Raw genomic sequence first — 25777 nt, forward strand, 5'->3', positions numbered from 1 at the left:
TGAAGCATCTTAAGCAGGCAGGACCCCCTAGTAGAGCTTCTCAGGGATGCAGGGGGAGGTACTGGCTGCTGTCAGTCCATCACATTCCCCTCAGTGACCAGCAGTCCCCTGGCCAGGGACTCTCCCATTCCATCTCTGTTGCAGCCCTGGTGTCCAGCTGGGTTTTGATGCTTCTCTTCTAGAGACCTAAGGACTTTTCTGGCAAAAGGAACTAATCCTAGCTCCTGGGATGAGGAAAACCACAGTTATTTGAAAGCCCTTGATGGGAGGGATCCAGAGGCAAGGGAGGAAAAGCCATCAGACATGAATCGAGGGAGCTGCCAACGCATGGGGAAGTCCTGAGCTCCTAAAATGGCTAGGGTTTTGTTGTTGTTCAAATGTATGAGGTTCCAAGAGAATTTTGGAAATGGTTCCATGATTCTAAAAGAGAATGCCATGTAATCCTAGATCTTGAAACATAGAGGTTAGTTACATGGGCAAAGAATGTTAAATCCCTGCTTGAAACTGTGCACAGTGTTTTAGACCATCCCCTAACTTTAACCTGATTATTGAGGTTCTTGAAAGATACATAAATGACCTCGGATATTTGTCTGCATCTTAATTGTATAGTCCTTTGTGAAAAATGACCTAGAATTTATCTTTCAGATATGTAGTGTTTCTGAACTTCAGTTTATTTACCTATAAAAGGGACATAGTAGGGTTATGGTGAGAAATCAATAATGCAAATAACTTGGCCGGTAATAAACACTTAAAACAATAACAGCGGAATCTAAGGCAGTATTATAGAAGTATAATTATAGAAGTGTTCATATTTATTTTACAAAAGAAAATTTTATGTTAGGGCCTTTAAATACTTAGAACCAACCTTTTTGTATTAAGGAAACACCTAAATTCCAAATACTAGCATTAACATTTCAGATCTCTTTGTTAAAAACTCTCTTGGCATTGTTCTTCTGTGGTTTACCAAAAATATGGGCAGCACTACCAAGCAAGTAGTAATAACATTGTTAACAATTGCTGTTACAATCGTTTAACTTAATTGTGAAAGGAGGAATAGCTTCAACCCTCTTTCTTTCAGAAAAGAGCTTGATCATAGGAATTTAAAGAGCAGCCATTTTCTTTTTAATCCTTTGTCAGCATCCATCCCCACTCCAGTACTCTTGTCTGGAAAATCCCATGGTTAGAGGAGCCTAGTACGCTGTAGTCCATGGGGTCGCTAAGAGTTGTACACGACTGAGTGACTTCCCTTTCACTTTTCACTTCCATGCATTGGAGAAGGCAATGGCAACCCACTCCAGTGCTCTTGCCTGGAGAATCCCAGGGACAGGGGAGCCTGGTGGGCTGCCGTCTATGGGGTCACACAGAGTCGGACACAACTTAAGCGACTTAGCAGCAGCAGCAGCCATCATTCCTTAGTTCTGACAGCTGCTGGTTCTGTTCTGTAAGGAGTGTTGGGGGCTACCTAGAGCCGAGAGGTAGAAGATTGACGAACAACACGTCTCTAGCAAATGATGCTTTTCATTATCTGTCTATAGAGATTACTGTATTTTCAGTTTGTAAAATTATTTTTGTTTTATGTATGATTCCATCTCATTCAACTTCCCCTTCCTTTCTTGTAAATCTTCGATCTTTGAGCTTTGCCTTTATATTTCATGAATATTATTTATTTCTGTGAAAAACATATATATGCATATGAGTATTATTTTCCATAAATATTATTTATTCCAGTAACACGTGTTGGGATATGTTATGTATATGTTATGATATCATATGCTATTATGTGTGTGTGTATATATATATATTCATAAAAGTCCCCTCTGGGCCACTGAAAGAGTTTATCCTGAAAATTAACCTAAGGGGGAAAAAATAAGCTGGAAGAGATTTGAAAGAAGCAAAGCTATTTTACTTCTTCTAGGCCTGCTTCTATACCATCTATTATTTTTCTCATTTAATCATTTTTTACAGATCAGCAAACTTAGTTATTAAAAACATTATGACTAATACAAATTGAGGCACAAATGGAAAAAAAGAAAAAAACCAGTGACTCCCACTTCTGCTACCACCCTAGGAAGAAGTTTCATTTCTGTTTTGTTCTGTTTATTCAAGTAAAGATACAGCAATTAAGCCCTCCTGTTTTATGAAGTTAGAGAATTTACTTCCTGAATTAATTAACTGCAGAATAGTGACCAGTGGCCCTGCCTACACTACTGAGCTTTGAGAGATAGTGGATTATTTCTCCTCCTTAATACAATCTTCTTTTAAAAGCTGAAGAAGTCAGTGGAGTGAAAGGAAAGGTTTGAGGTCTCTTGAAGTTGATAATAAAAGATGGAACAACAATCTCTTATATACCACTGGTAGTTCCAAAAGTATATTAAATTTCCCTGCGGGTCTTAGCCTCCCTTAAGAAGTTGCAGTTATCCCCTCCCATCCCCTGAAACAGCAACAGCAGCAGTGCGTGTGTATGTGTGTGTCGTATCTGTCTTCATATGCAGCAAGAGCATAAAAGGGTAGGGGTGTAAATGGGGCAGGCATTAATATCCTCTCGGTGTAGATGGGTCTAATGGAAGGCTGGGAAGGATGGATGAGAGAGTGGAGGTTCCTCAAGGGTTTCTTTTTGGGGGGAAGGGGTTGGTGGTTTGTCCTCTAGCTGCCCTATGGAAAGCTGGTAGACAAGCCTAGATTTTAGTTCCATTTCTAAAGATTCCAAAATGCCAATACTGCAGTGAAACTTTTCTACTTGGGCCCTATCTAGGAAGCCTTTCCTTCAGGTGCCCATGTCTCTGGGTACCTGAACTGGCAGAGTTCTGTGAAACTCCTGCAAACTCTGGAGGAGTGAGGCTTGGCTTGGCCCTTGCCCTGGCCCACCTCCACACCTCTGGGCACAGAGAGTTAACTGTGACCTTGCTGGTCAGTGGTAAATACAAATAAAAAAGAGTAGAAGCTGGCTTGATACTGTTTGGAAATAGGCCCACAGAGCCAAGAAACAAGTCGTTAGACTAACCATAGAATTTAGCTGAGCCTGTGCTGAATTGAAAGACCAGTTGGCAAAGCTGATATCTCTATTTCTAGGTCCAGTTATTATGTCAGATGTGATGATTATGAACATGAACTCAGGTTAAGAGACCTGGGTTTAAAAGCTTTATCACTTCCTCACTGCGTGGCTCTGAATACTTCTTTGTCTTTCTGAACCAGTTTGATCTTAGGTAAATCATTACCTTCTGTGTTGAGTAGTTCTGATGATAACATGCACCTAAAGGAGAAAATGTCTCTGACACACTCAGGAGGAAGCCCAGAGGACAGTGAACTCCCCGAAAAATGCCAGCTAGCTAATAGAGTGGTGACACGGTCTCAATGTGCCCCGTTTATTCCTCCCTAAGTGGAATGAAGCAGAGATTTGGTAAGAAAGATACTGCCCTCATGTGCATACAATTCCAGTTCCAGAGACCTGATTGCGTCTCACAACAGGGATGTAAGACTCTGAAGGGACAGTTAAACATGCACTTTTACAGTTTCTCTGTATCTCTCTCTGAACAGGTGTGTTTCTCAACCTCCCAAACAGCCCCCAGGTGCTGGTATATATTCCTCCAAAAGAATCCCCTGTCCCTATAAGCTGATTATGGAGTACATCTCTTATTTGTTACTGCAAAGAAGCATTTTTAAAATTATGAATATGGGCATAAATTCTTCTGAAGTACTACTTCAAATTGGAAAAGCTATCTGCTGCTGCTGCTAAGTCACTTCAGTCGTGTCCGACTCTGTGCAACCCCATAGATGGCAGCCCACCAGGCTCCCCCTTCCCTGGGATTCTCCAGGCAAGAACACTGCAGTGGGTTGCCATTTCCTTCTCCAGTGCATGAAAGTGAAGTTGCTCAGTCGTGTCTGACTCCTAGTGACCCCATGGACTGCAGCCCACCAGGCTCCTCCATCCATGGGATTTTCCAGGCAAGAGTACTGGATTGGGGTGCCATTGCCTTCTCCGGGAAAAGCTATCTAGAGAAGTGCAAAATTTTGTTATAGTAAAAAGGAACAAAGAATTATTTGGAAGATGACGAAGAACAGCAGTAGTTGTTGCCCTGTGAGAGCCTGAAGTTCAACAATAAAAATACTGAAGAGATGGGATGGAATCTTATTCTTTTTAGAGTTTCCAGGGAGATTATTTTGTAAATGTAGTTTAACTGATACAAAATAATTGAGCTTGTTATTAGTGTATAATGTGTAACCTAAAACAGGAAGAAGAGTATGACATTAAAGGTGCATAATACAGGGAACTCACAAAGAGGGTCTCCCTCACTAATGATCAGGAAGATGGAAACTAAAACAGCAAGATTCACAAAAATTAACAGTATTAATGATAACAGTGTTGGTGAAGGTTTGATGCCAAATTCATTCTTCTGTTGATGAGTATACAAACTGATGAAGTCTTTTTTTTTTAATGGAATTTCTTTTGGAGGGCATTTTGGCAGTACCAACAAAAGGATAAATGTGTCTATCCTTTAACTCAGCAGTTCTTTTTCTAGGAATTAATGCTGCAGAAATCTGCAAGAAAGAAATGTTCAAAGTTATTTGAGCAAGGATGTTCATTACAGAATATTTTTCCATTAAAAAGAGAGAATAAGAACCCCAATGTCTACCAATAAGAGTAGTTGAAGCAGTTGTGTTTACATACAAACTATGAAAACCTGTGTAATCATTAAAAGTGAGAATCTGTATAGATAGACATGGAAGGATATTGTGTAAAAAAACACAAAATGCAATAGAGCATGAGTAATAAGATCCCATTAAAAAAATTTTTAATGTATATACATATGCTTATATTAATGTTTTCAGTGTGTTATTATAAAGAAAAGATGTGCTGAAGGATACACACCAAAGAAGTGACAATAGTTAACTCTGAAGAGGGAGATTGAGAAAGGGTACTTTTGTGTTTTGCTTTCTATAGTTAAGAGTTGTCTGACTTTTCCTCAGTGAGTGTGGGCTACAATTTTATTTTTTTTTTATTAAGCAATGCTATCTGTACAGACATTTCTCTTTCAGTTTGAGTTATCTCTGAGTCTGCATCACTTTTCAGCTAAAGACCATTTGGTCGTATGTTCATTGATAAGTGCTTGGAGTATAGGTTCAGCTACGTGTAAAGGCAAGAACCTGAGTAACTGTGACTTAAGCAAAGTTGAAGTTTGTTTCTCTCTCAAGTAACAGTTCAGAGGTAATTTACCACCTCTTCAGAGTCACAGGTGCCCAGGTTTCAATCTTGTTTTTCTGTTGTCCTCAATGTACAGCTTCCAAATAAGATCAATCAGGGCTGCTTAGGCTCTGGCCATCGCAGCTGCAGAGAACATTCTCCTCCGTGTTAACTATGTGACTGGGAAGTTGGTCACATCATTTTCTCTCACATCTCAGTGGTCAGAAATAAGACACGTGACTACACCTAGCTGCAAGAGAACCTAACAACTACCTAATCCAAGTTTCTTTTACCATATAACAGGGGTTCTCAATCTTATCACTACTGGCGTTTGGGACTGGCTAACTCTTTGTTGTGGGAACTCTCCAGTGCATTGTAGGACCAGTATCCCTGGTCTCTATCCAATAGATGTCAGTAACACTCCCTAGTTGTGACAGCTAAAATTGTCTCCAGACACTGTTCCATGTATTCTGGAGGACGAAAATCAACCCTTACTGAGAAAAACTTCTAAACAAGAGGGGTGAATGGATACTGGGGACAACTAGCAACATCTGCCATAAGCATTGTGTTGTTCCCCCACAAACAGTGCTTAGCGCTGATGTAATAGTTTCTCTTTAAAATTGACACCCACCCCCCTTACCAGGAAATATAATACTCGAGACCCGAGGTGTTTCTGATTCTAGGAGGATGAAAATCCAATCCTTTGTTATTTTTATTTATTGAACCTAAATTTGTATTTGCATCAAGTAAATACTGTTTTTGTTTGAATATACAAACAAGTGAAGCTTTTTCCCCTAGTGTTTGGTGTAGCATTAAGGGTACTTGCATTGTGTCACATTTATGATGAATATCTCAGTCTACACTGTAATATTTCTGAAAGACTAATATAGCAGCATTCATAATGCCATTCTGTCCTAAATCAAAAATTTCATCTACAGTTGATGGCATGTCTCTTTTAAGGGCAATTAAGTGTGCATAATTTGCCACTGCTGAACACCTTGAGTATAGTATTTTTCTGTTAATGAGAAATGTTTGCTTAATATGCTTTTCCATTCCAGTGAGAGTATGTGCTTCACTGCCAATCATATAAATGAGGGGAAGATCATTTACAAGAGAACACGAAATTAAGTGCTCTTTGTTCTGCCTTTTCTAGCATATTTAGAGAATCAAACCTTTCTTCAAACAGGTGAATACACTGGGATCTTGTTATAACGGCTGCTTAGCAATAAGGAAAAATTACACAGAAAGTACATCTGTCTTGGGCTTCTTCCAAAGTTGTTGAGTGCCTAATGTGTCAGAATGACCTTGTTATAAGGCAGTTTCACCACGTAGAAGGTCCATGCAGGCACAGCGGAGGACATCATTATTATGGTGCTCCAGCATTCTTGTTTTTGAAAATGTCAATGACTGCAGAAATTGTATCAGAAAAGTAGTTGCCAGCCATGAAAGTAGCAGTACGCCCAAAGTATGAAACCAGTCATACTGGGAGAGGAGAGTAGTCATGTCTAGCTGCTGGGTGAGCAGACACTGTGTGCAGAGACTAATGGAGAGCTGGACCTGGAAGACTCAATGGGGAGCAAAGGAAGATGGGGAAAACACTGAAGACGGGGATCGGCGTGGGTGGGACCAGGAATCACATAGCAAGTTAGCAGGAAAATTCGATTGAAGATGTAGATTTGTGCAAAGACTGTGTTGTGCAGACTAAACAGCAAGTTGTCCACTGGAATTTGTGTTCCCTCTTCCATAGCAAAGCAGGACCTGGAAAGCAGCTGCAAAGCCAGCTCTTCTTGTGTCTTGGTGAGGCCATGTGGTTCATCCTTGCTAATCAACTATAAGTGGCTCATTATCTTGGGGCTTCCCTGGTGGCTCAGTGGTAAAGAATCCGCCTGCCAAACAGGAGACTTGGGTTTGATCCCTGAGTTGGGAAGATCCCCTGGAGAAGGAAATGACAACCCACTCCAGTATTCTTGCCTAGGAGATCCCATGGACAGAGAAGGCTGGCAGGCTACAGTCCATGGGGTCGCAAAGAGTTGGGCATTACTTTTAGTGACTCCACAGCAACAAAGTGTGCATGTGTGCGCACTCACTCATGTCCAACTCTTTGCAGCTCCTGGACTGTAGCCCGCCAGGCTGCTCTGTTCTTGGGATTTCCCAGGCAAGAATACTGGAGTGGGTTGCCAGTTCCTCTCCCAGGGGTTCTTCCTGACCCAAGGATCAAACTCAGGTCTCTTGCTTGGCAGGCTGATTCTTTTCCACTGAGCCACCTGGGAAGCCCATCTTTAGCTAGAGGATCTGATAATAAATGGATGGAAGACCCCAGTTAGATCATTTGAAGGGAGTTTAAGAAAGGCACTGTTTGCCAAGATGCAGGAATGAGTAAGGAAACTACAAGGGATAGTGTAGTACCATAAGGCCCATGTCTACCCTGTAAGCTCTCTTAGGCCTGAGAGAAGGGTACAGTTTCTAGGAGTTAGAATAGGAGCCATATGAAGCCATAACCTTCAGAAGGACACACCAGTCTGAGTCAAACCCTGACATCACTCTCCAGCCTCTCCAATATTCTGTGGAAGCATCCATTGGCCAAACCCAATTAGAAGCCAGAAGGGTAGGAAGTGCTTTAATGCAGTTGTACAGGGAATGTCCCAGGACACAGAGTTGAAGAAAGGCTGAGGAGCAGACCTGGGGTAAATATCCTGCTCGATGACCTCTGGCAAAGGTAGTCAGAAGTGGAGAGTGGGTGTTCCTGCACCATTCCTGCTTCTCCTGTCAGCCAGCTGCAGGATTTGGAGACCCTAGGGGAGGACAGGGCCATAGGAATGCAGGATGCCACTCAACAGAGAGAAGCAGAGCCCCAGTCAGGGACATACCCAGTAGACTGTGCCTGACTGAGGAATCAACTTGTGTTGAATGAAGACACCAGATTTCAGGGGTGTGTTTGCTTGTTTGTTTGTTTTACTGCCATTAGCATCTGGGAGTTTATGTATTTTGCAATTAGCACTAGTAGAAATTAGATTGTAGAAAATTTGAAGACCAAACAAGGAAACGAGGTCCACTTCTACACATAGTGGGGGGAAAAAAATGAAGGTTTTTATGCTGGGGGTGGTAATAAAAACAAAACAAACAGCTTGAGAATGATGACTCTGACTGTCTTATGACAAATGGAAAGGAACACAGTGAGAAACCAATTGATGCCACTGACCACAGCCTTGCTTTTAAAAAAATCAGTTGCTTACTCATTTATTTTTGACTGTGCTGGGTCTTGTCGCTGCACAGACTTTTCTCTAGTTGCGGAGAGTAGGGGGCTACTCTCTGGTTGCGGTGCTTGGGCTTCTCATTTCATTGACTTCTCTTGTTGCAGATGGAGCACAGGCTCTAGAGCCCATGGGCTTCAGGAGCTGCGGCAGCTTGACTCTGTAGTTGCGGCTCCGGGGCTCCAGAGCACGGGATCAGTAGTTGTGATGCACAGACCTAGTTGCTCTGTGGCATGTGGGGTCCTCTCAGGTCAGGGGACAGATCGCGTCTCCTGCATTGGCAGGCACATTCTCAGATTCTTTACCCCTGAGCCACCAGGGAAACCCCCACCCCACATTTTATCAGCAGGATCTGTGAGTTAGTTGAGGATACTACAGGCTGAAAGGGTGCAAGCCTTTTTAATTACAATGCAAGGTCGGGTGCCAGTCCACCACAAGGAACTTGGGGAAGGAAGTGGTCTACGACCAGTTCAGTAGTCCCCACAGTCTGTGAAAGAGCTTAGCTGGCCCACGCGAAATGCAGAGACTGGAAAAGGAATTTTGGAGTGATCGTTTATATGTCATGAGTTACTCTCTCAGTGGGGCAGGTATTAGGAGAGGGTTGGCCCGTCATCTTATTCCTAAGCGTAGGAGGCTTCAGTGAGACCTCTATGCATGTGATACAACCCCTGCAGCCTGGAAGATGTGGTGGACTGTAGTATCTTCTGGGAAATTGAAAGAACAAGAGAATTGTTGGTCAGCTGCTCTGATGGTAGCGAAGCTAAGAGAGGGTTCTTAGGGAGGGTGGGGGACTGTTTGTTGATTCCCATGGTTTCAGGATAAGTGATATGTGACCAGTTGAGGGCACTGAACTAGAGATAAAGCTGCTGTGTTGTCATCACTGAGCCTGTTCAAATAAGGCCCTGGAGGAACAATGTGGACCTAGCAGCCAGAGGAGATGAGTTCTTCCCCTAAAAGGGAAATGCAGCTGCCATTTGGAGGGTAATTGTCGATCCTATGAAAGCAACCCACAATAGAGAGAGAGCTACACATATACCTGGTGAGCCTTGAATGCCTGGGGCATCTTAGAACTGTACCCCTCTCCTCAAGTAAGACCTTTTCTGCTTCCTCGGGCAATCAGTCAGAATAGAGAAAAAGCTCCCCACTACCTTTCCCACTGCTGGTGACCAGCTTATGCCAGGGCAGGTGGGGGAAGGGGAGATGGTTACTAACAGTATACTTAAGGCTTTTATTAATGAGTGGGCTAGACATACCAAGTATCTGCATGAGACCATTTTTTTACTGATCTGTGAATATATATGAACAGAGGACAGACTATTTTATTCTGGGAGTCACCAGAGGGGTCATAGACTTGCCTGAAATTTCATCCTTAGGGCAAGGGAAGACCTGACCCCAGAATAAATTTAGGGGGACAGTGGGTGACAAAAAAATTGATTATGATTATGCTTCATAAGAGTATGGGCTTCCCTGGTAGCTCAGACAGTAAAGAATCCACCTGCAATGCAGGGGACCTAGGTTTGATACTGGGTTGGGAAGATCATCTGCAGGAGGGCATGGCAACCCACTCCAGTATTCTTGCCTGGAGAATCCCCATGGACAGAGGAGCCTGGTGGGCTGTAGTCCATGGAGTCGCAAAGAGTCAGATACATCTGAGTGACTAAACGCACAGCACACAAAGTTATTATGAAGTACTGGTTATTTCCTGTGCTGACTATTGTCATGGGCTTCCCTGGTAGCTCAGCTGGTAAAGAACCTCCCTGCAATTCAGGAGACGCTGGTTTGATTCCTGGGTCAGGAAGATCCACTTGAGAAGGAATAGGCTACCCACTCCAATATTCTTGGGTTTCCCTGGTGGCTCAGCTGGTAACGAGTCTGCCTGCAAGGCGGGAGACCTGGATTCAATCCCTGTGTTGGGAAGATCTCCTGGAGAAGGGGAAGGCTACTCACTGCAGTATTCTGATCTGGAGAGTTCCATAGATTGTACAGTCCATGGGGTCACAGAGAGTCGGACACGGCTGAGCGACTTTCCCTTTCACTTTCATAAGAGTATAATAGTTACATGGGTTTCTAGCATGAAGGCTTTGTCCTAAAGAAAATAAGATTTTAAAAAATGTTGTCACTAAGTCTATTTAACTTTTTTATGACCCCACAAGGTTCCTCTGTCTATGGGATTTACCAGGCAAGAATACTTAAGTGGGTTGCCATTTTCTAATCCAGGAGATCTTCCCAGTGCAGGAATCAAACCCATTTTCTGCTTTGGCAGGTAAATTCTTTACCACTGAGCCACCAGGGAAGAAGCCATTTTAAAAATTAGCAAATCCCAAACATGCCTTTGTCATCATGCAAAATGTATTCATAAACATAGTAAAGATGCTTTCATGGAAGGACATTTCCATTCTTACCTGTAACACAAAATTTAGAAAATCTGAGAAGTACAAGACTTGAAAGTAAGTCACCCAACATCCCACAAGCCAGAGATAATCAAACAATTTGATATATTTCCTTCCTGTCTTGCTTTCCTCTGTGGATGTGTATAGAACATTTGTGAGTTTTTCAAATTTTGTTGTATGTATTTTATATCTTGCTTTCTTAATGTAATATTTTTTAAAGTTATAGAACATTTTAAAAAAATATGGTTTAAAGGTACAAGTTGACTGCTAAGTCGCTTTAGTCATGTCTGGCTCTGTGCGACCCCATAGACAGCCCACCAGGCTCCCCTGTCCCTGGGATTCTCCAGGCACTGGAGTGGGTTGCCATTTCCTTCTCCAATGCATGAAAGAGAAAAGTGAAGTCGCTCAGTCGCGTCCGACTCTTAGCGACCCCACGGACTGCAGCCCACCAGGCTCCTCTGTTCATGGGATTTTCCAGGCAAGAGTACTGGAGTGGGGTGCCATTGCCTTCTCCGATAAGTTGACTAGAGTTTATCAAATAATTTTGTCAAATATTCTTGACCTGTACTTGGACTTTTTTTTCATAATTTTATTTATTCATTTTTCACTGTGCTGAGTTCATTGGTGGGCAGGCTTTTCTCTACTTGTGGTGAGCAAGGTGGTTGTAGTTCACGGGCTTCAAGTTGCTGTGGCAAGTTGCTCTTCTCTCTCCCAAGGTTATTCATTCAGCCCTTTGGGTTTCAATACCATTTATATGCTGAAAACACTCAAATTCAAAATTTCAGCCCAAACCTCTGTTCTAAGCTCCAGACTTGTACCTTGACATCATTTGGATGTCTCCCCGGCATCTCACGTGGAACTCAATCTGCCCCCCAAAATGTGTTCCTCCCTCAGTCTTCCCAACTCAGTAAAGCAACCTCAGTCCTCTCCACTGCTCAAGGAAAACACTAGAAGGCATTCCAGTACTCTTCTCTCCCTCATTTCTAGCTTATGGCAAGTTCTGTTTATTGCCCTCCAAAATATATACAAATTCAACTCTTCTTTCCATCTTATTGTTCATCACCCTACTCTTAAGACATCCACATCTCCATGTGAACCATGATGCATGCATGTGTGCTAAGTTGTTTCGATCGTGTCCAACTCTTCATGACCCCTCCCAGGCTCCTCTGCCCAAGGGATTCTCCAGGCAAGAATACTGGAGTGGGTTGTCATGCCCTCCTCCAGGGGATCTTCCCGACCCAGCAATCAAACCCATGAACCATGACACTTGCCTCCTAATCACTTCTCCTCGTATATTCTCTCTAGTCTGTCCTCCACATGGCAGCCAGAGTGACGTTTTTCAGGTTAGACAATGACTCTTTCCTCATGGAAACACATCAGATCCTTAGCAGGATCTATGAGGTTCAGCCCTAGATTCAGCTCATCTTTGCAGCCTCCAATTCTGATGCTCTCTCTGATGCTCACCTTAATTCATCTACAGTGATTTGCTTTCAGTTTCTTGAACTGCTGTTTCTGTATGCCTGGAAATTGATTCCTCTGACCTCCTAATGTGACTTTCAGTTCCTTGAGGGCAAGCACTCAGGCCAGGTCATTTCTGTATCCCCAGTTTGTAGATGAGTGCCTGGCACGTGATGGACATACAGCCAGCATCTGTTGATATGACCTGCCAACTGGCTCTCGCCTTTCATGTCTCAGACTGTGTATGCTTCCTGTTAGAACTTTCCTAACTCTCCCCCGTTCTCAAGTGGATCTCCTCACTTTTGGCCTAATCACATCACCCTGTTATTTGTATCACTGCCTATTATGAAAGCATATCTTTAAAATCTCTTTCACTCACTAACCTAGAAACTATCATGAAAGCAAGAACAGGACTTTTTTTTTTTTTTTTGATTTATGCTTTCCCCAACATCTAGCATAGTGTTTAGGTCACAGAAAATTCTCAGATCTTTGAGAATGAAGATCTAAATGAATGAACAGCATGTGACTGAATGGAGTTCTAAGGGGAGCTCTTCTCTTTACCTAGGCAACACTGGAAAAAATTCTCAAGTCTATCCTGAAATAGAGGGTAGATTATAGAATCATGGGTCCCCAAAAGACAGCCATGCCCTAATCCTTAGAGCCTGTGATATGGCACTTTATATGGCAAAGGGGACTTTGCAGGTGTGATTAAGTTAAAGATCTTGTGATGGGAAAGTGATCTTGAACTATCCAGATGGGCCCGGTGCAGTCACAGAGGTTCTTGTAAGAGAGAGGCTAGAGAGTCAGAGGGGAGAAGGCAATGGCACCCCACTCCAGTACTCTTGCCTGGACAACCCCATAGACGGAGGAGCCTGGTAGGCTGTAGTCCATGGGGTCGCTAGGAGTCGGACACACTGAGCGACTTCACTTTCACTTTTCACTTTCACGCATTGGAGAAGGAAATGGCAACCCACTCCAGTGTTCTTGCCTGGAGAATCCCAAGGACGGGGGAGCATGGTGGGCTGCCGTCTCTGGGGTCGCACAGAGTCGAACACGACTGAAGCGACTTAGCAGCAGCAGCAGAGAGTCAGAGTCAGAGGAGGATATGTAAGACAAAAGCAGAGGGGAGACAGAGAGAGATTAAGAGAGATTTGAAGATGCTGCTGTTATGAAGATGGAGGGGACCACAAGGCAAGGAAGAAGGGACAGAGCCCTCCCAACACCTTGATTTTAGGACTTCTGATCTCCTAAACTGTGAGATAATACATTGTGTTGTTGAAAGACATGAAGTTTGTGGTCATTTATACAGCAGCAGTAGAAAACCAAATCAAGGAGGGACTGGAGAAATGGGTTGAGGAACCCATAGCAAGAGGTGGTCCCACCTCCTTTCAGAAGACATTCCTCTTGCCTGTCAACAAACTATCCCATTTCCATAGTCCTACAGTCAGTTTTGTGAAATTTGTCCGTTTTCTTCTTAATTCTCTCATTGGGACAAATAAGAAATCTCTGCTTTCTTTTCTGAGTTCAAGTTCAGAAACAGGAGTGAGAACCCAGAACAGGACTTGAGCTGTGGCAATGAAGGAGAGCGGCAGGGTCTCCCCAGCCAGACAAGGATTGTTTTCTCTCGTTCTTTAGAGGTGTTGTGCTCAGTCACTTCAGGCATGTCCAACTCTTTGCAACCCCATGGACTGTAACCCACCATGGACTGTAATCCTCTGTCCATGGAATTCTCCAGGCAAGAATACTGGAAGGATGCCCTCCTCCTAAGAATCTTCCCAATGCGCAGGGATAGAACCCAAGTCTTCTGCATCTCCTGCATTACAAGTGGATTTTTTTTTACTGCTAAGCCATGAGCCATGGGGGACGCCCCCTTTAGAAGTGTTACTGAACCATTTTCTAACATCCTGGTTTAAGGTGCTTGTCAGTGTACATCTCTGATTTAGAATTAATCTCCACATTTGTGGTTTTGGGAAAATATATCTTGTGAGAAAAAGAGAAAGCATTGGACCTCCTCCTTGGGAAAAATGCACACAGCAGAAAATTTCACATGCAGTTGTTCGGGGTCCATGGACCTGTAAGGTTATCTTGCTCAAAGGATAGAGTGTGTGTTTAGAATCTTTTAAAAAGATGTTTGTTTGTTTGTTAATTGGGCGGTGTCGAGTCTTAGTTGTGGCACACAGGCTCAGCAGTTGTGGCGCATGGGCTTAGTTGCCCCACAGTATGTGGGATCTTAGTTCCCTAACCAGGGATTGAACCCACGTCCCCTGCATTGCAAGGCGGATTCTTAACCACTGGACCACCAGGAAAGTCCCTAGAATCTTTTACATGTTAGGATGCAGGACTCAGTGTGAGGTTAGGAAGGAGGTTTCCATGTCAAGCTAAGATATTTGGGATTAATTCTGTGGTGAGGATACTACACACCCGTTAGTTTTCAAGCAAGGTGGTGACAAGATTAGATCTGTACTTAAAAAAAAAAAATTACTCTGAGATAGTTAGGGACTTTGGGAAGGTCATGTACACTCTGCTGTATTTAAAATGGATAACCAGCAAGGACCTACTATATAGCACAGGAAACGCTGCTCAATGTTATGTGGCAGCCTGGGTGGGAGAGGGGTTTGGGAGAGAATGGATACATCTATATGCATGGCTGAGTCCCTTCACTGTTTACCTGAAACTATCACAACATTGTTAAATGGCTATACCCCAATCCAATACAAAATAAAAAGTTTGAACTTTGGGAGAAAAAAATCACTCTGGCATCATGTATATTGTCTATAATCCTATAATTAGGCCATCAGATCACCTGAGGTGGGGAGAAATGTTGACTTGAGATGTTTTAGTACTTGCTTTTAAAACCAGTGATATCAGATTGCATATTAAGTGATCTAATTTCCTAGACAATATGCTGTAGAAAGCAGTTCCCTGTAACCAATGTAAAATCATTAAAATCTTACCGTTGTCAGGATCATTGCTCCCCTAATAGCAGGTCTGCATGGACGTTTAGTCTCATTGATAGTAATCATCATTATTATCTCTTTGTTCAACTACTTCTCAGCTTCAGTCAGATCCATCTCCTGCACAGAGAATGGTGGCCGGTAAAGCAGTACACACTGGTAGGACACTGAACTGGTGCCTTGTAGACCAGAGTATCACTCGTGGCGTTATCACATACTTGGCCAAGGGATTTAGGTCAAGTTAATCTCCTGGAGTCAAGTTTCTTTATAAAATGGGCCTTAAAGCCCCAGCTACCTACATAACAATTGTGACAATCCATGCAGTCATTAGAAGGCAGTATTGGGAAAACCATAGCATATTATCTAAATGCAGACTGACATTAATTTTCCTTTTAGTATTACCATCATCCCGACACAGATTTGGGTAGTAAAGGGCCATGAATGTAAATATATGCGATTCGCTTTTGTGGTATTAGCTGGTTCTTTCTCCAAATATCACATACTTTAGAGGTGTTTGTAATATCCATACAATATGTTGCCTCTGCTTAGCCCTTGAGAAGTCCTGAATTAAATGTAGACTCGGTTTGTCTGTATTCCGAAATCTGAACCGATGTGTTTCGGTGACACCAGTAGTGAAGAATCCACCTGCCAATGCAGGGCTTGCGAGGGATGTGAGTTTCGATCCCTGGGTTGGGAAGATCCCCTGGAGGAGGAAATAGCACCCCATTCCATTATTCTTGCCTGGAGAATCCCATGGACAGAGGAGCCTGGTGGTCTACAGTCTATGAGGCTGCAAAGAGTCAGACACCACCTAGCACAGAGGGGAAATAGTTACGTATCAACGTGTTTGCTGCTGCTATTGCTGCTAAGTCGCTTCAGTCGCGTCCGACTCTGTGCGACCCCATAGACGGCAGCCCACCAGGCTCCCCCGTTCCTGGGATTCTCCAGGCAAGAACACTGGAGTGGGTTGCCATTTCCTCCTCCAAGGCATGAAAGTGAAAAGTGAAAAGTGAAAGTGAAGTCGCTCAGTGTGTCCTAGTCTTAGCGACCCCATGGACTGCAGCCCACCAGGCTCCTCCGTCCAATGGGATTCTCCAGGCAAGAACACTGGAGTGGGGTGCCATCAACGTGTTTAGAGCATATGCAAAGCCACACAGAAAATTGGATGGACCACGTGTGTGTGTGTGTGTTTGAAGCTGCTAACTCATCAAATTTACAAGGAAAGAACTGCTGGTTCTAGAAGAGGAGAAACCTGCAGAAACCTGCAGTACACAGAGCAGGTTCTTAGTCATCATGATTTACTGGTCTGCTAATCAGAAACCCTCCCATTAGCATTTGTAAGTGTTTTTGTACCTTTAAAACACATCTTGCTCAAGAGTGACTGTGTCAGAAAATACTGTGGTTTCTCCCATCTTGGTCCCTGTGCCTAATGTCCAATAGGAAAATGTCAGATGATGCGGCCATTACTGCTGGTGACTTAGAAACCCACGTGCCACAGTGCAATCAGACATATCCATGAAATAGTCAGGATGCTTTTTAATTATACCCAATGCATCTATGCTAAAGCATTTAATTTTACGCAGAGATGGGGAGGAAGAAACCCTGAGGTAGCCAGAGGTAGCCATCCTCCCCTGGCAGCAAAATATCTCCTTTTGTTTGTACCTCTCCATGTTATTAGTAGTGACTTTAACAGAGGTGTTCATACTGGTTTAGCAGGTGGTTTACTGGTTTCTTTTAGGCTCACCCATGATTGAGTATGATTAGTAGCAAATAAAATATTTTATCCCTATTTCATCAAAAGGCATGGCTCCCACAGAGCTGCTTCCTTTGCTGAGGTCAGCCAGGCTTAAAAGAGAGCTTCTAACTTGGGTTCTAGACTCATTTTGAAAAAAAAGAGACAGGGAAGCAGCATGGGCTTTGCAGGCAGACTCTGCCATGTGCTAACAATGTGAGAGAGGCAGTCATATAACCTTGCTCAGCTTTAAATCCCCACCTGTAAAATGGGTGTGATTCTCCCTCTCTTTGGTGTCCTTGAAAGGGTTAAATGAGGTCAGAGATTCTGATGTTAGAGGCAGCACAGTACTTGTTTATAACCTGGATCTGGACTGTGGAGCCAAACTTGCCAGGTACGAGTCCCAGCTCCACCTCTTTGCTAGCCATGTGACCTCGCGTAAGTAACTAAACCTACTTGAATCAGTAAAATGAGGGGGATTCAGGATCGGGAACACGTGTACACCCGTGGCAGATTCATGTTGATGTATGGCAAAACCAATACAATATTGTAAAGTAATTAGCCTCTAATTAAAATAAATAAATTTAAATTAAAAAAAGAAGATAATAATAGTACCTACCTCACAGGGTTATTGTGAGGATAGAAGAGTTAATATAACCAAAAGCACTTAGAATAGTGATTGCCTCATAGAGTGTTTTCAGTAAACACTCTTTAAGTATATGCCATAATTATGATTGATTGTGATTATTATTGTTGTTATCCATATGTCAAGTCCCTGGCACAAATAGTTGATAAAAAAAGTTCACTTTTATTAAGACTTCACTTATTTCTGTCTTCAGAGCACTTGAATTTTAAGGAGCATGAAAAGAAAGTAATAGTATTATTATAAGTCTGGTTTTTTTATTTAAACAAATGTCAATGACCTCCTTTCCAAAATCTTATTCCTTCAGGAACTCAAAATTCAATCTTATACCATAGGAGAAAAAAGTTTCTTGATGCTCCTTAGAGCAAGAGCAAATTTTTGAGCCTCACTGCAGACTTTCCGAGTCAGAAATTCTGGAGATGCAATCCATAAGCCACTTTAGTTCTTGTTTTTCAGTGCTTGCTGACATTTTTTTTTTTTTAAGATTTGTTCTTTAGAGCAGTTTTATGTTAACAAAAAACTTGAGAGGAATATACAGAAATTTCCCATCACCCCCTGTACCCACACATGCACAGCCTGCCCATTGTCAACATCCCCCACCAGAGTGGTTCACTGTTACAACTGATGGACCTACAGGGACACATCATAATCACCCAAGTCCACAGTTTATATTCTGGCTCACTCTTGATGGAGTACATTCTATGGGTTTAGACAAATTCATAATTATGTGTATCCATCATAAAAGTGGACTTCCCAGGTGGCTCAGTGGTAAAGAACCCACCTGACAATGCAGGAGACTCAAGGGATGTGGGTTCGACAAGAGCTCTTCATGGGTCAGAAAGAGCCCCTGGAGAAGGAAATGGCAACCCACTTCAGTATTCTTGCCTGGAAAAGTCCATGGACAGAGAAGCCTGGTGGGCTATAGTCCATGGAGTCACAAAGAGACACAAAGGAGCGTGCATGACACACCATCATAAAGGAATTGTGCAGAGTGCTTTCCCTGCCCCGAAAATCCTCTGTGCTCTACTTCCCCTCCCCAACCCTCTGGCAAGCACTGATCTTCTTATGGTCTCCATAGTTGTGCTTTTGATCTGTTTTAACAAATGACCCAGTGATTCTCAGACTTTCTAACGTTTGCAAAAACCAGATATAGACTGCTGCAACTTTGACCACCCTCTGTTGCTAGGGGTGGGATAAGACTGCTGCTGCTAAGTCGCTTCAGTCGTGTCCGACTCTGTGCAACCCCATAGACGGCAGCCCACCGGGCTCCCCCGTCCCTGGGATTCTCCAGGCAAGAACACTGGAGTGGGTTGCCATTTCCTTCTCCAGTGCGTGAAAGTGAACAGTGAAAGTGAAGACGCTCAGTCGTGTCTGACTCTTAGCGACCCCATGGACAGCAGCCTACCAGGCTCCTCCATCCATGGGATTGTCCAGGCAAGAGTTCTGGAGTGGGGTGCCATTGCCTTCTCTGGGATAAGACTGACAGGTGCTTAACAAGGAATTGGGCATTCCATGTTTCACATGTATTCCAGTCCAAGAAGCACACTAAATGACTGAATTAAGCAGAAATACAGGTATTTCTGGAAGCAGAGTCAGGGGTGTGGTAAAGGGGAGGAAAAACAGTTTGAGAGTGTGTGCTTCTGTTGATAGACCTGGAATAGAAAGTTTCAGACTGTAGGTGTCTTCTGGAAATGCTGATGTCACGTCCTGTGCCATAGTGCCCTGTGTGATGGATAGGAGAAGAGAAACCTTTTGAATTTTTATGTGAGGTTAAAATGAGAAAAATTCATTTCAGCCTTCAGAAGTCAGAGCTATTGGTACAAAAGGTCACTGATGCCAACTGGTGGCATTGCTGAGCTCGCAGTGGGAAGATTAAAATAGCAGCTTTTTGTTTTTGAAGCACTAGTTGCACTATTTGGGCTTGACTCTCAGTCTTTTGCCATCTTGCTGCTCTGGGATCGTAAGTAAAAAGGCATATGTAAAGAAGAAAAGCCCCAGGATGTTCTCTTAACTGCACAGAAGGGGATAGATACTATAGTTGTCCTCACACTAAGGCTGATATAATATTTGCAGTGAAATAAGCAGTGCGATTGAATGATGACTCCATGGGATAGTAAGGGTTACTGATTGTATAGTGGAAGTGACTGAGCCGTGTGAATGATCGTGACCATTTCAGGCCCAGTCAGCAAATATTTCCTGGGGACCCAGCCCTGTGCAAGATGTGGTTTGCTTGGGGTTCACCCTTCAGTGACAGGATTACAGAGCTTAGGGAGAGGGACACCAGGCTTGGAGGTAGGGGGGTTGGTTGTAAGATAATGGTTTGGTGCCACGTGTACTGTGTTTGTGATGATAAAACAGTGTCCAAGTAGGTTCTGAGAGTCATATGCATGAAGTCAGTATTTGAAACCATTAGGAATGAATGGATTGATCGTCTGCATAACTAAGGAAATTTGAGAATCAAGGATCCAACTTTTAGGGACACAGCAATTATAGCAAACAAAATATGAGAATTTAGTGAAGAAATGAGAGACTATCAGAAAAGGTAGACATGGACACAGGACTGTGTTCTATCATGGAAATCAAGAGGATACATTTTTCAAGAAGAGAGATATTTTTTGATGTTAAAAGCATGAAGAAATTTTTTTAAAAAGCAGCATCTGGGAAGATGGAGATGGGTCTTGAACTTGCTAAGTGAAAATGTTAACTCAAAAAGAATATTTTTTTATTAAGCAGGTGATCTTTATTACATTCATTTTAAGGCATGGTTTCTCAGCCTCAGCACTAATATTTGGGGCTTGATAATTTGTTGTTATGAGAAGCTGTCCTGTGCATTGTGGGATGTTGTAACAGCATTCCTGACCTCTACCCACTAGATGCCAGTAGCTCTGCCACCTCTGGTTATGACGACTGAAAAATGTCTCCAGTGTCAAATGCCCCTGGCTGAGAACCAGTGATTTAAGTATTTGTTTAGTTCCTATTGTCTGAGTGAGAGTGGTAATTGCTCTGTTGTGTCGGACTCTATGCAACCAATAGACTGTAACCTGCCAGGCTCTTCTGTCCCAGTGTGTACTATATTCAACATTGCAAGGCGTAAAAAAAAACATGCCACACTTGCACCATTAAGAAGAATGTATTCTGATTTTCCTAAATTAAGTTATTCTATTTCTCCTATTATGTTGGTTAAAACTGTTTATATATACATGCACACGTGCACACACACAAATATATATGTCATTCCTCCAAGTTAACATTATGTCAGTTTAACTGTGGAATAATAGAAAAGCAGTAAATTTGAAATATTGAGGTTCCAAAACTCTGTGTTTTATTATAGATCAGTGAAGGAAATTTTGATTATGGACCCTTGGCAAGACTAGTAAGCAATTTTTAAATTAAATTTTATGTATTCCAAAGGCTGAAATTATTTTTTACTCTCTCATTTCTTATGAAGCCAAAATACTCTTCCTGATCCATACATATGTTACAGAACTTCTGACTTTTTAAAAATGTGACTGTGCCGATTATCCTTTGGTAGAAATTACAATGCTATATGTTGAAAGTTTCTCAGTTCTTAATAAAAGAAAGAGATTTTGGATGGTAATTTGACCTTGGGAACATTTATAGGAAAGATAACCACCAAAATAATTTCATGGAATGAAGGGTCCTTGATGTTTGGAAAGGATTCTCCATCAAAAGTAGCATCCTGTCATCTTTCTAAACCTAGCTTCCTTGTTGCTTAGGAACAAGAGAAGAAATCTAACCTCACTCTCCTGTTTTTGCTACTCGTGACATTGAATAAGGTCCCGACTACCGAGGCTAACGCTGAAATCCTTGTTTTCCCTGCAGACTGCATCATCTGCCATCAAAGGTGCTATTCAGCTGGGAATAGGATACACAGTGGGTAATCTCACCTCCAAGCCAGACCGAGATGTTCTCATGCAAGATTTTTATGTGGTGGAAAGTGTGTTCCTGCCCAGGTAAGAACATTGTTTATTGTGATGATTTCCATGCTAAGGAACCTTTCTTGTGACATCCCCATATTGAAGACTTTTCTACTGGTACAAGACTTTTCTACCAATGCATGCATACATTATGTACTGATGTTCATGTTGGACCTTTGGTGTGCCCAAAAGTAATCCAAGTAATTATTACTTTCCGTTGCATTAAATGGCTTGCGTTTTTTTTTTTTTTAACATGGCCTGCATTTTTATAGCAGATGGTAGATAGAGTTCATCCTGTGGGTCAGCTGTAATTAATTAGTTGTAATAATGCCTGAAAGACCGTATGGAGAAAGACTTTGAAATTCAGTGGGAAGGAGTACAGTAATCACAGAGTGATGTCTGCGTAGGTTTAGAAAAAGAGGGCACTTGAGACGCAGCAGATGGTGCCAAGTTTTTGCAGTAGCCCTAATTTAAGAAATGAGTTGGGGAACCCGTAATTGGTTCTGCTATCTGAATATTCTCATGTGTTTCCTCTTTTAACTCTCCTCCAGAAAACTTAAGGGAATTCCCCTATTTTGACAGCATATTTGAAAAGACACCCAAGTTAGCCATACATGTCACCTCTAACTTTATCATATGCATGCTAATGTGCCAAGTCACTTCAGTCGTGTCTGATTCTTTGTGACTTTACGGACTGTAGCCCACCAGGCTCCTCTGTGCATAGGATTTCCCAGGCAAGAATACTGGAGTAGGTTGCTATGTCCTCCTCCAAGGGATCTTCCCAACCCAGGGATCAAACTCACATCTCTTAATGTCTCCTGTATTGGCAGTTGAGTTTTATTTGTTTTTTTTAACCACTAGTGCCACCTAGGAAGCCCCATACTGGGGGGATAAATCAATTAAATAAATCTGAGAGGGATGATAGTGATGGTTACACAACAGTGTTAATGGACATAATGCCACATAAGTATATGTTTAAAAATGGGTAAGATGGCAAATTTATATTATGCATGCTATACCAAAATAAAACAAATAATTTAAAAGTCTAATGCTCAGTTAATATAAGAAGAGAAGTACTCACTATTAAATTGGAAATGTCACTACCACTGACAGGACTTTTCAAAGAAAAAAAATAGATACTCAACTTAGGGGTTTGGAAGCAATTATATTGTCTTTGTGGCTATAAGGATTGACTTGTCATTTATTTTAAAGTAAATGTTTCTCTCTAAAATAAGCCAATTTTATTATCGATTATTGCTAGGCTTGAGTGAGAATGGTTGGGTGACACTTTTCCTCTCCATGTTTTCATTGTCTTTAAAAATCTTCAGGGAAATGGTTCGTAAATTTATTTCTTTGTCCAGGCATCAGCTTCCTAGAAATAAAACCTTTAGATGAGTGTGTCCATGTAGTCACAACAGAGCACATAAATAAAAGAACGTCAGCTAGAAACCCAGACAGCCTCATTCTTTTAAAATTTATCATCTCAGCATTATTTTTTAAATGGAGTATAATTGCTTTACCAATGTTTTGTTACTTTCTACTGTACAGTAAAGTATGTCAGCTATCTGTATACATACATCCCCTCCCTCGCATCCTCCACCACCCATCTAGGTCATCACCGAGTGCTGAGCTGAGCTTCCTGTGCTCTGCAGTGGGTTCCCGCTAGCTAGCTGTTTCACACATGGTGGTGTATACACGTCAATCCCGGTTTCCCAGTTCGTGCCCCACTTCTCTTCTCCCCGTGTCCACATGTCCATTCTCTGCATCTCTATTCTTGCCCTGCAAATAGGTTCATCTGTGCCTCATTTTGCTTTAAACCCTTTTAGCTGAAGAACAAAGTTGGTCTATGAAAGGTTAGAAGTTTCCCTTTCTCTATTTCCCTTGCAGTTATGAGAACTAGTTTTCATGCAGAATATGGACAACCCCAAGACCTAAGATATAATCCTGTCTGTTCATGACACTGTTATTCTCTCTGTAGCTGGAAATTGTCCTTGGTGTTTGTTTTTTAACAGTCTATCATTCAAAAATGTATGTATTAGTCAGGAGGTCATGAGTTTATCTTAATCTTTTGGTATGTTCTGTTAGGCTCAAATTCTTTGAAATGTGTTTACAGAATATTCTAATTCTCATGGTCTTCTAGGGCCTCTACTCAAAACTTTCAACCTTATTTTTTTTTTTTGTTTTTGAGGCCTTTTGTGGAAGGATGGCTGGCAGTGAGTTACGGTACTAGAGCAGTTACAGCAAAGATGGGTGTACAAAGAGCAGGGTGTTCCATCCTGGCTGATCTCTTCTACTCACGCTGTCCAGTCAACAGAGCCAACCGTTGCTGGGCACCAGGAGCAAGCATATGGTCCTCAGGCCTGCAGCGTCAGCATCATCTAGCACTTGTTAGACACGCAGGTTCTTGGGCTCCCTCCTCCCAGATCAACAAAATTAGAAACTCTGGGGCTAGGACCCAGGAATCTGTTTAACAATTGCTCCAGGTGATTCTAAGCACATAAAAGTTTGAGAATCACTGAGCTGGCACTTTGCTTCCCATTTTAGAGTAACAGTTGTTCTAATAGATAACAGATTTTGTTCTTGGAGCACATAAAACCCCAAATATTTTTAAATTAATATCTTAAATATAAAAATTATATTTAACAACTGAATTATAAATGACACTGTATGAGATACTATACAAAAAGGAGTGCATAAATAAGGTCTTTTTTTTTTTTTAATAAATAAGTTCTTCATAGACACTTTTAGGGGGCTTCCCTTGTGGCTCACACTGTCAAGAATCTGCCTGCAATGTGGACGATCCAGGTTTGATTCCTGAGTCAGGAAGATCTCCTGGAGAAGGAAATGACTACCCACTCCAGTAGTCTTGCCTGGAGAATTCCATGGACAGAGGCTACAGTCCATGGGGTCGCAAAGAGTCAGATACAGCTGAGCAACTAACACTGTTTTCGGGCCCTTCTAAGAGTTTTGATTCCTTTTGTTGATGGACAGTTTATCATAAGCATACTGCATTTTTATGATTTAGACAAAATGAGATTTTTTTCCTTCAGGAATAGAGAACCAAAGTTGTACCTACCTGGATTTTGCATCTTTAACCTTAACTCTGTATTCCAGGAAAGCAGCAGCAGCCACTGAATGACACACATGTCTCTGGGGAAGGGAGCACCCAGCTGACTGATCCTATTGAGAAGAGTCCACTGTCACATTCAAATATATCATTCAGAGTTTGTATAGCTTTTAAATGTCAATGTGACATGAAACATTTGATTCAGACTAAAATGTAAGCAAATACTGTATTGCTTGTTTAAAGAACACACAGTACAAGGAACTCTATTCAGTTTTCTGTGGTGAACTAAATGGGACAGAAATCCAAAAGAGAAGGATTTTATATATATATATATGTAATTCACTTTATTCTACAGCCAAAACTGACACATCAGGGTAAAGCAACTACTGTTGTTCAGTCAGTCAGTCAGTAGTGTCCGACTCTTTACAACCCCATGGATTGCACCATGCCAGGCTTCCCTGTCCTTCAGCATCTCCCGGAGCTTGCTTAAACTCATGTCCATTGAGTCAGTGATGCCATCCAACTATCTCGTTCTCTGTCGTCCCCTTCTCCTCATGCCTCCAGTCTTTCCCATCATCAGGGTCTTTTCCAGTGAGTCGGCTCTTCACATCAGGTGGCCTAAGTATTGGAGCTTCAGCTTCAGCATCAGTCTCTCCAATGAATATTCAGGATTCATTTCCTTTAGTATTGACTGGTTTAATCTCCTTGCAGTCCATGAGACTCTCAAGAGTCTTCTCCAACACCACAATTCAAAAGCATCAATTCTTCGGCACTCAGTCCTCTTTATAGTCCAACTTGCACATCGACTATATGGACCTTTGTCAGCCAAGTAACATCTCTGCTTTTTAATATTCTGCCTAGGTTTGTCATAGCTTTTCTTCCAAGGAGCAAGCGTCTTTTAACTTCATGGCTGCAGTCACCATCTGCAGTGATTTTGAAGCCCAAGAAAATAAAGTCTCTCACTGTTTCCATTGTTTCCTCATCTGTTTGCCATGAAGTGATGGGACTGGATGCCATGATCTTTATTTGTTGAATGTTGAGTTTTAAGCCAGCTTTTTCACTCTCCTCTTTCACCTTCATCAAGGGACTCTTTAGGTCCTGTTCGGTTTCTGTCATAAGGGTGGTGTTATCTGTGTATCTGAGGTCATTGATATTTCTCCCACCA

General features: G+C 42.2%; 1 protein-coding gene across 8 annotated transcripts in view; it reads left to right on the forward strand.

Moving 5' to 3' along the window:
* Positions 1-25777, forward strand: part of PIP5K1B (phosphatidylinositol-4-phosphate 5-kinase type 1 beta) — a 338893-nt gene that overhangs the window by 142044 nt on the left and 171072 nt on the right. For all 8 annotated transcript variants that reach the window (XM_044939944.2, XM_044939943.2, XM_044939940.2 and 5 more), the window contains one exon: positions 21451-21581. In XM_044939944.2, the coding sequence (XP_044795879.1) occupies positions 21451-21581 (131 nt within the window). The remainder of the gene's footprint in view (positions 1-21450; positions 21582-25777) is intronic.

Source organism: Bubalus bubalis, chromosome 3 (assembly GCF_019923935.1).
Source record: "Bubalus bubalis isolate 160015118507 breed Murrah chromosome 3, NDDB_SH_1, whole genome shotgun sequence".
Taxonomy (NCBI): Eukaryota; Metazoa; Chordata; class Mammalia; order Artiodactyla; family Bovidae; genus Bubalus; species Bubalus bubalis.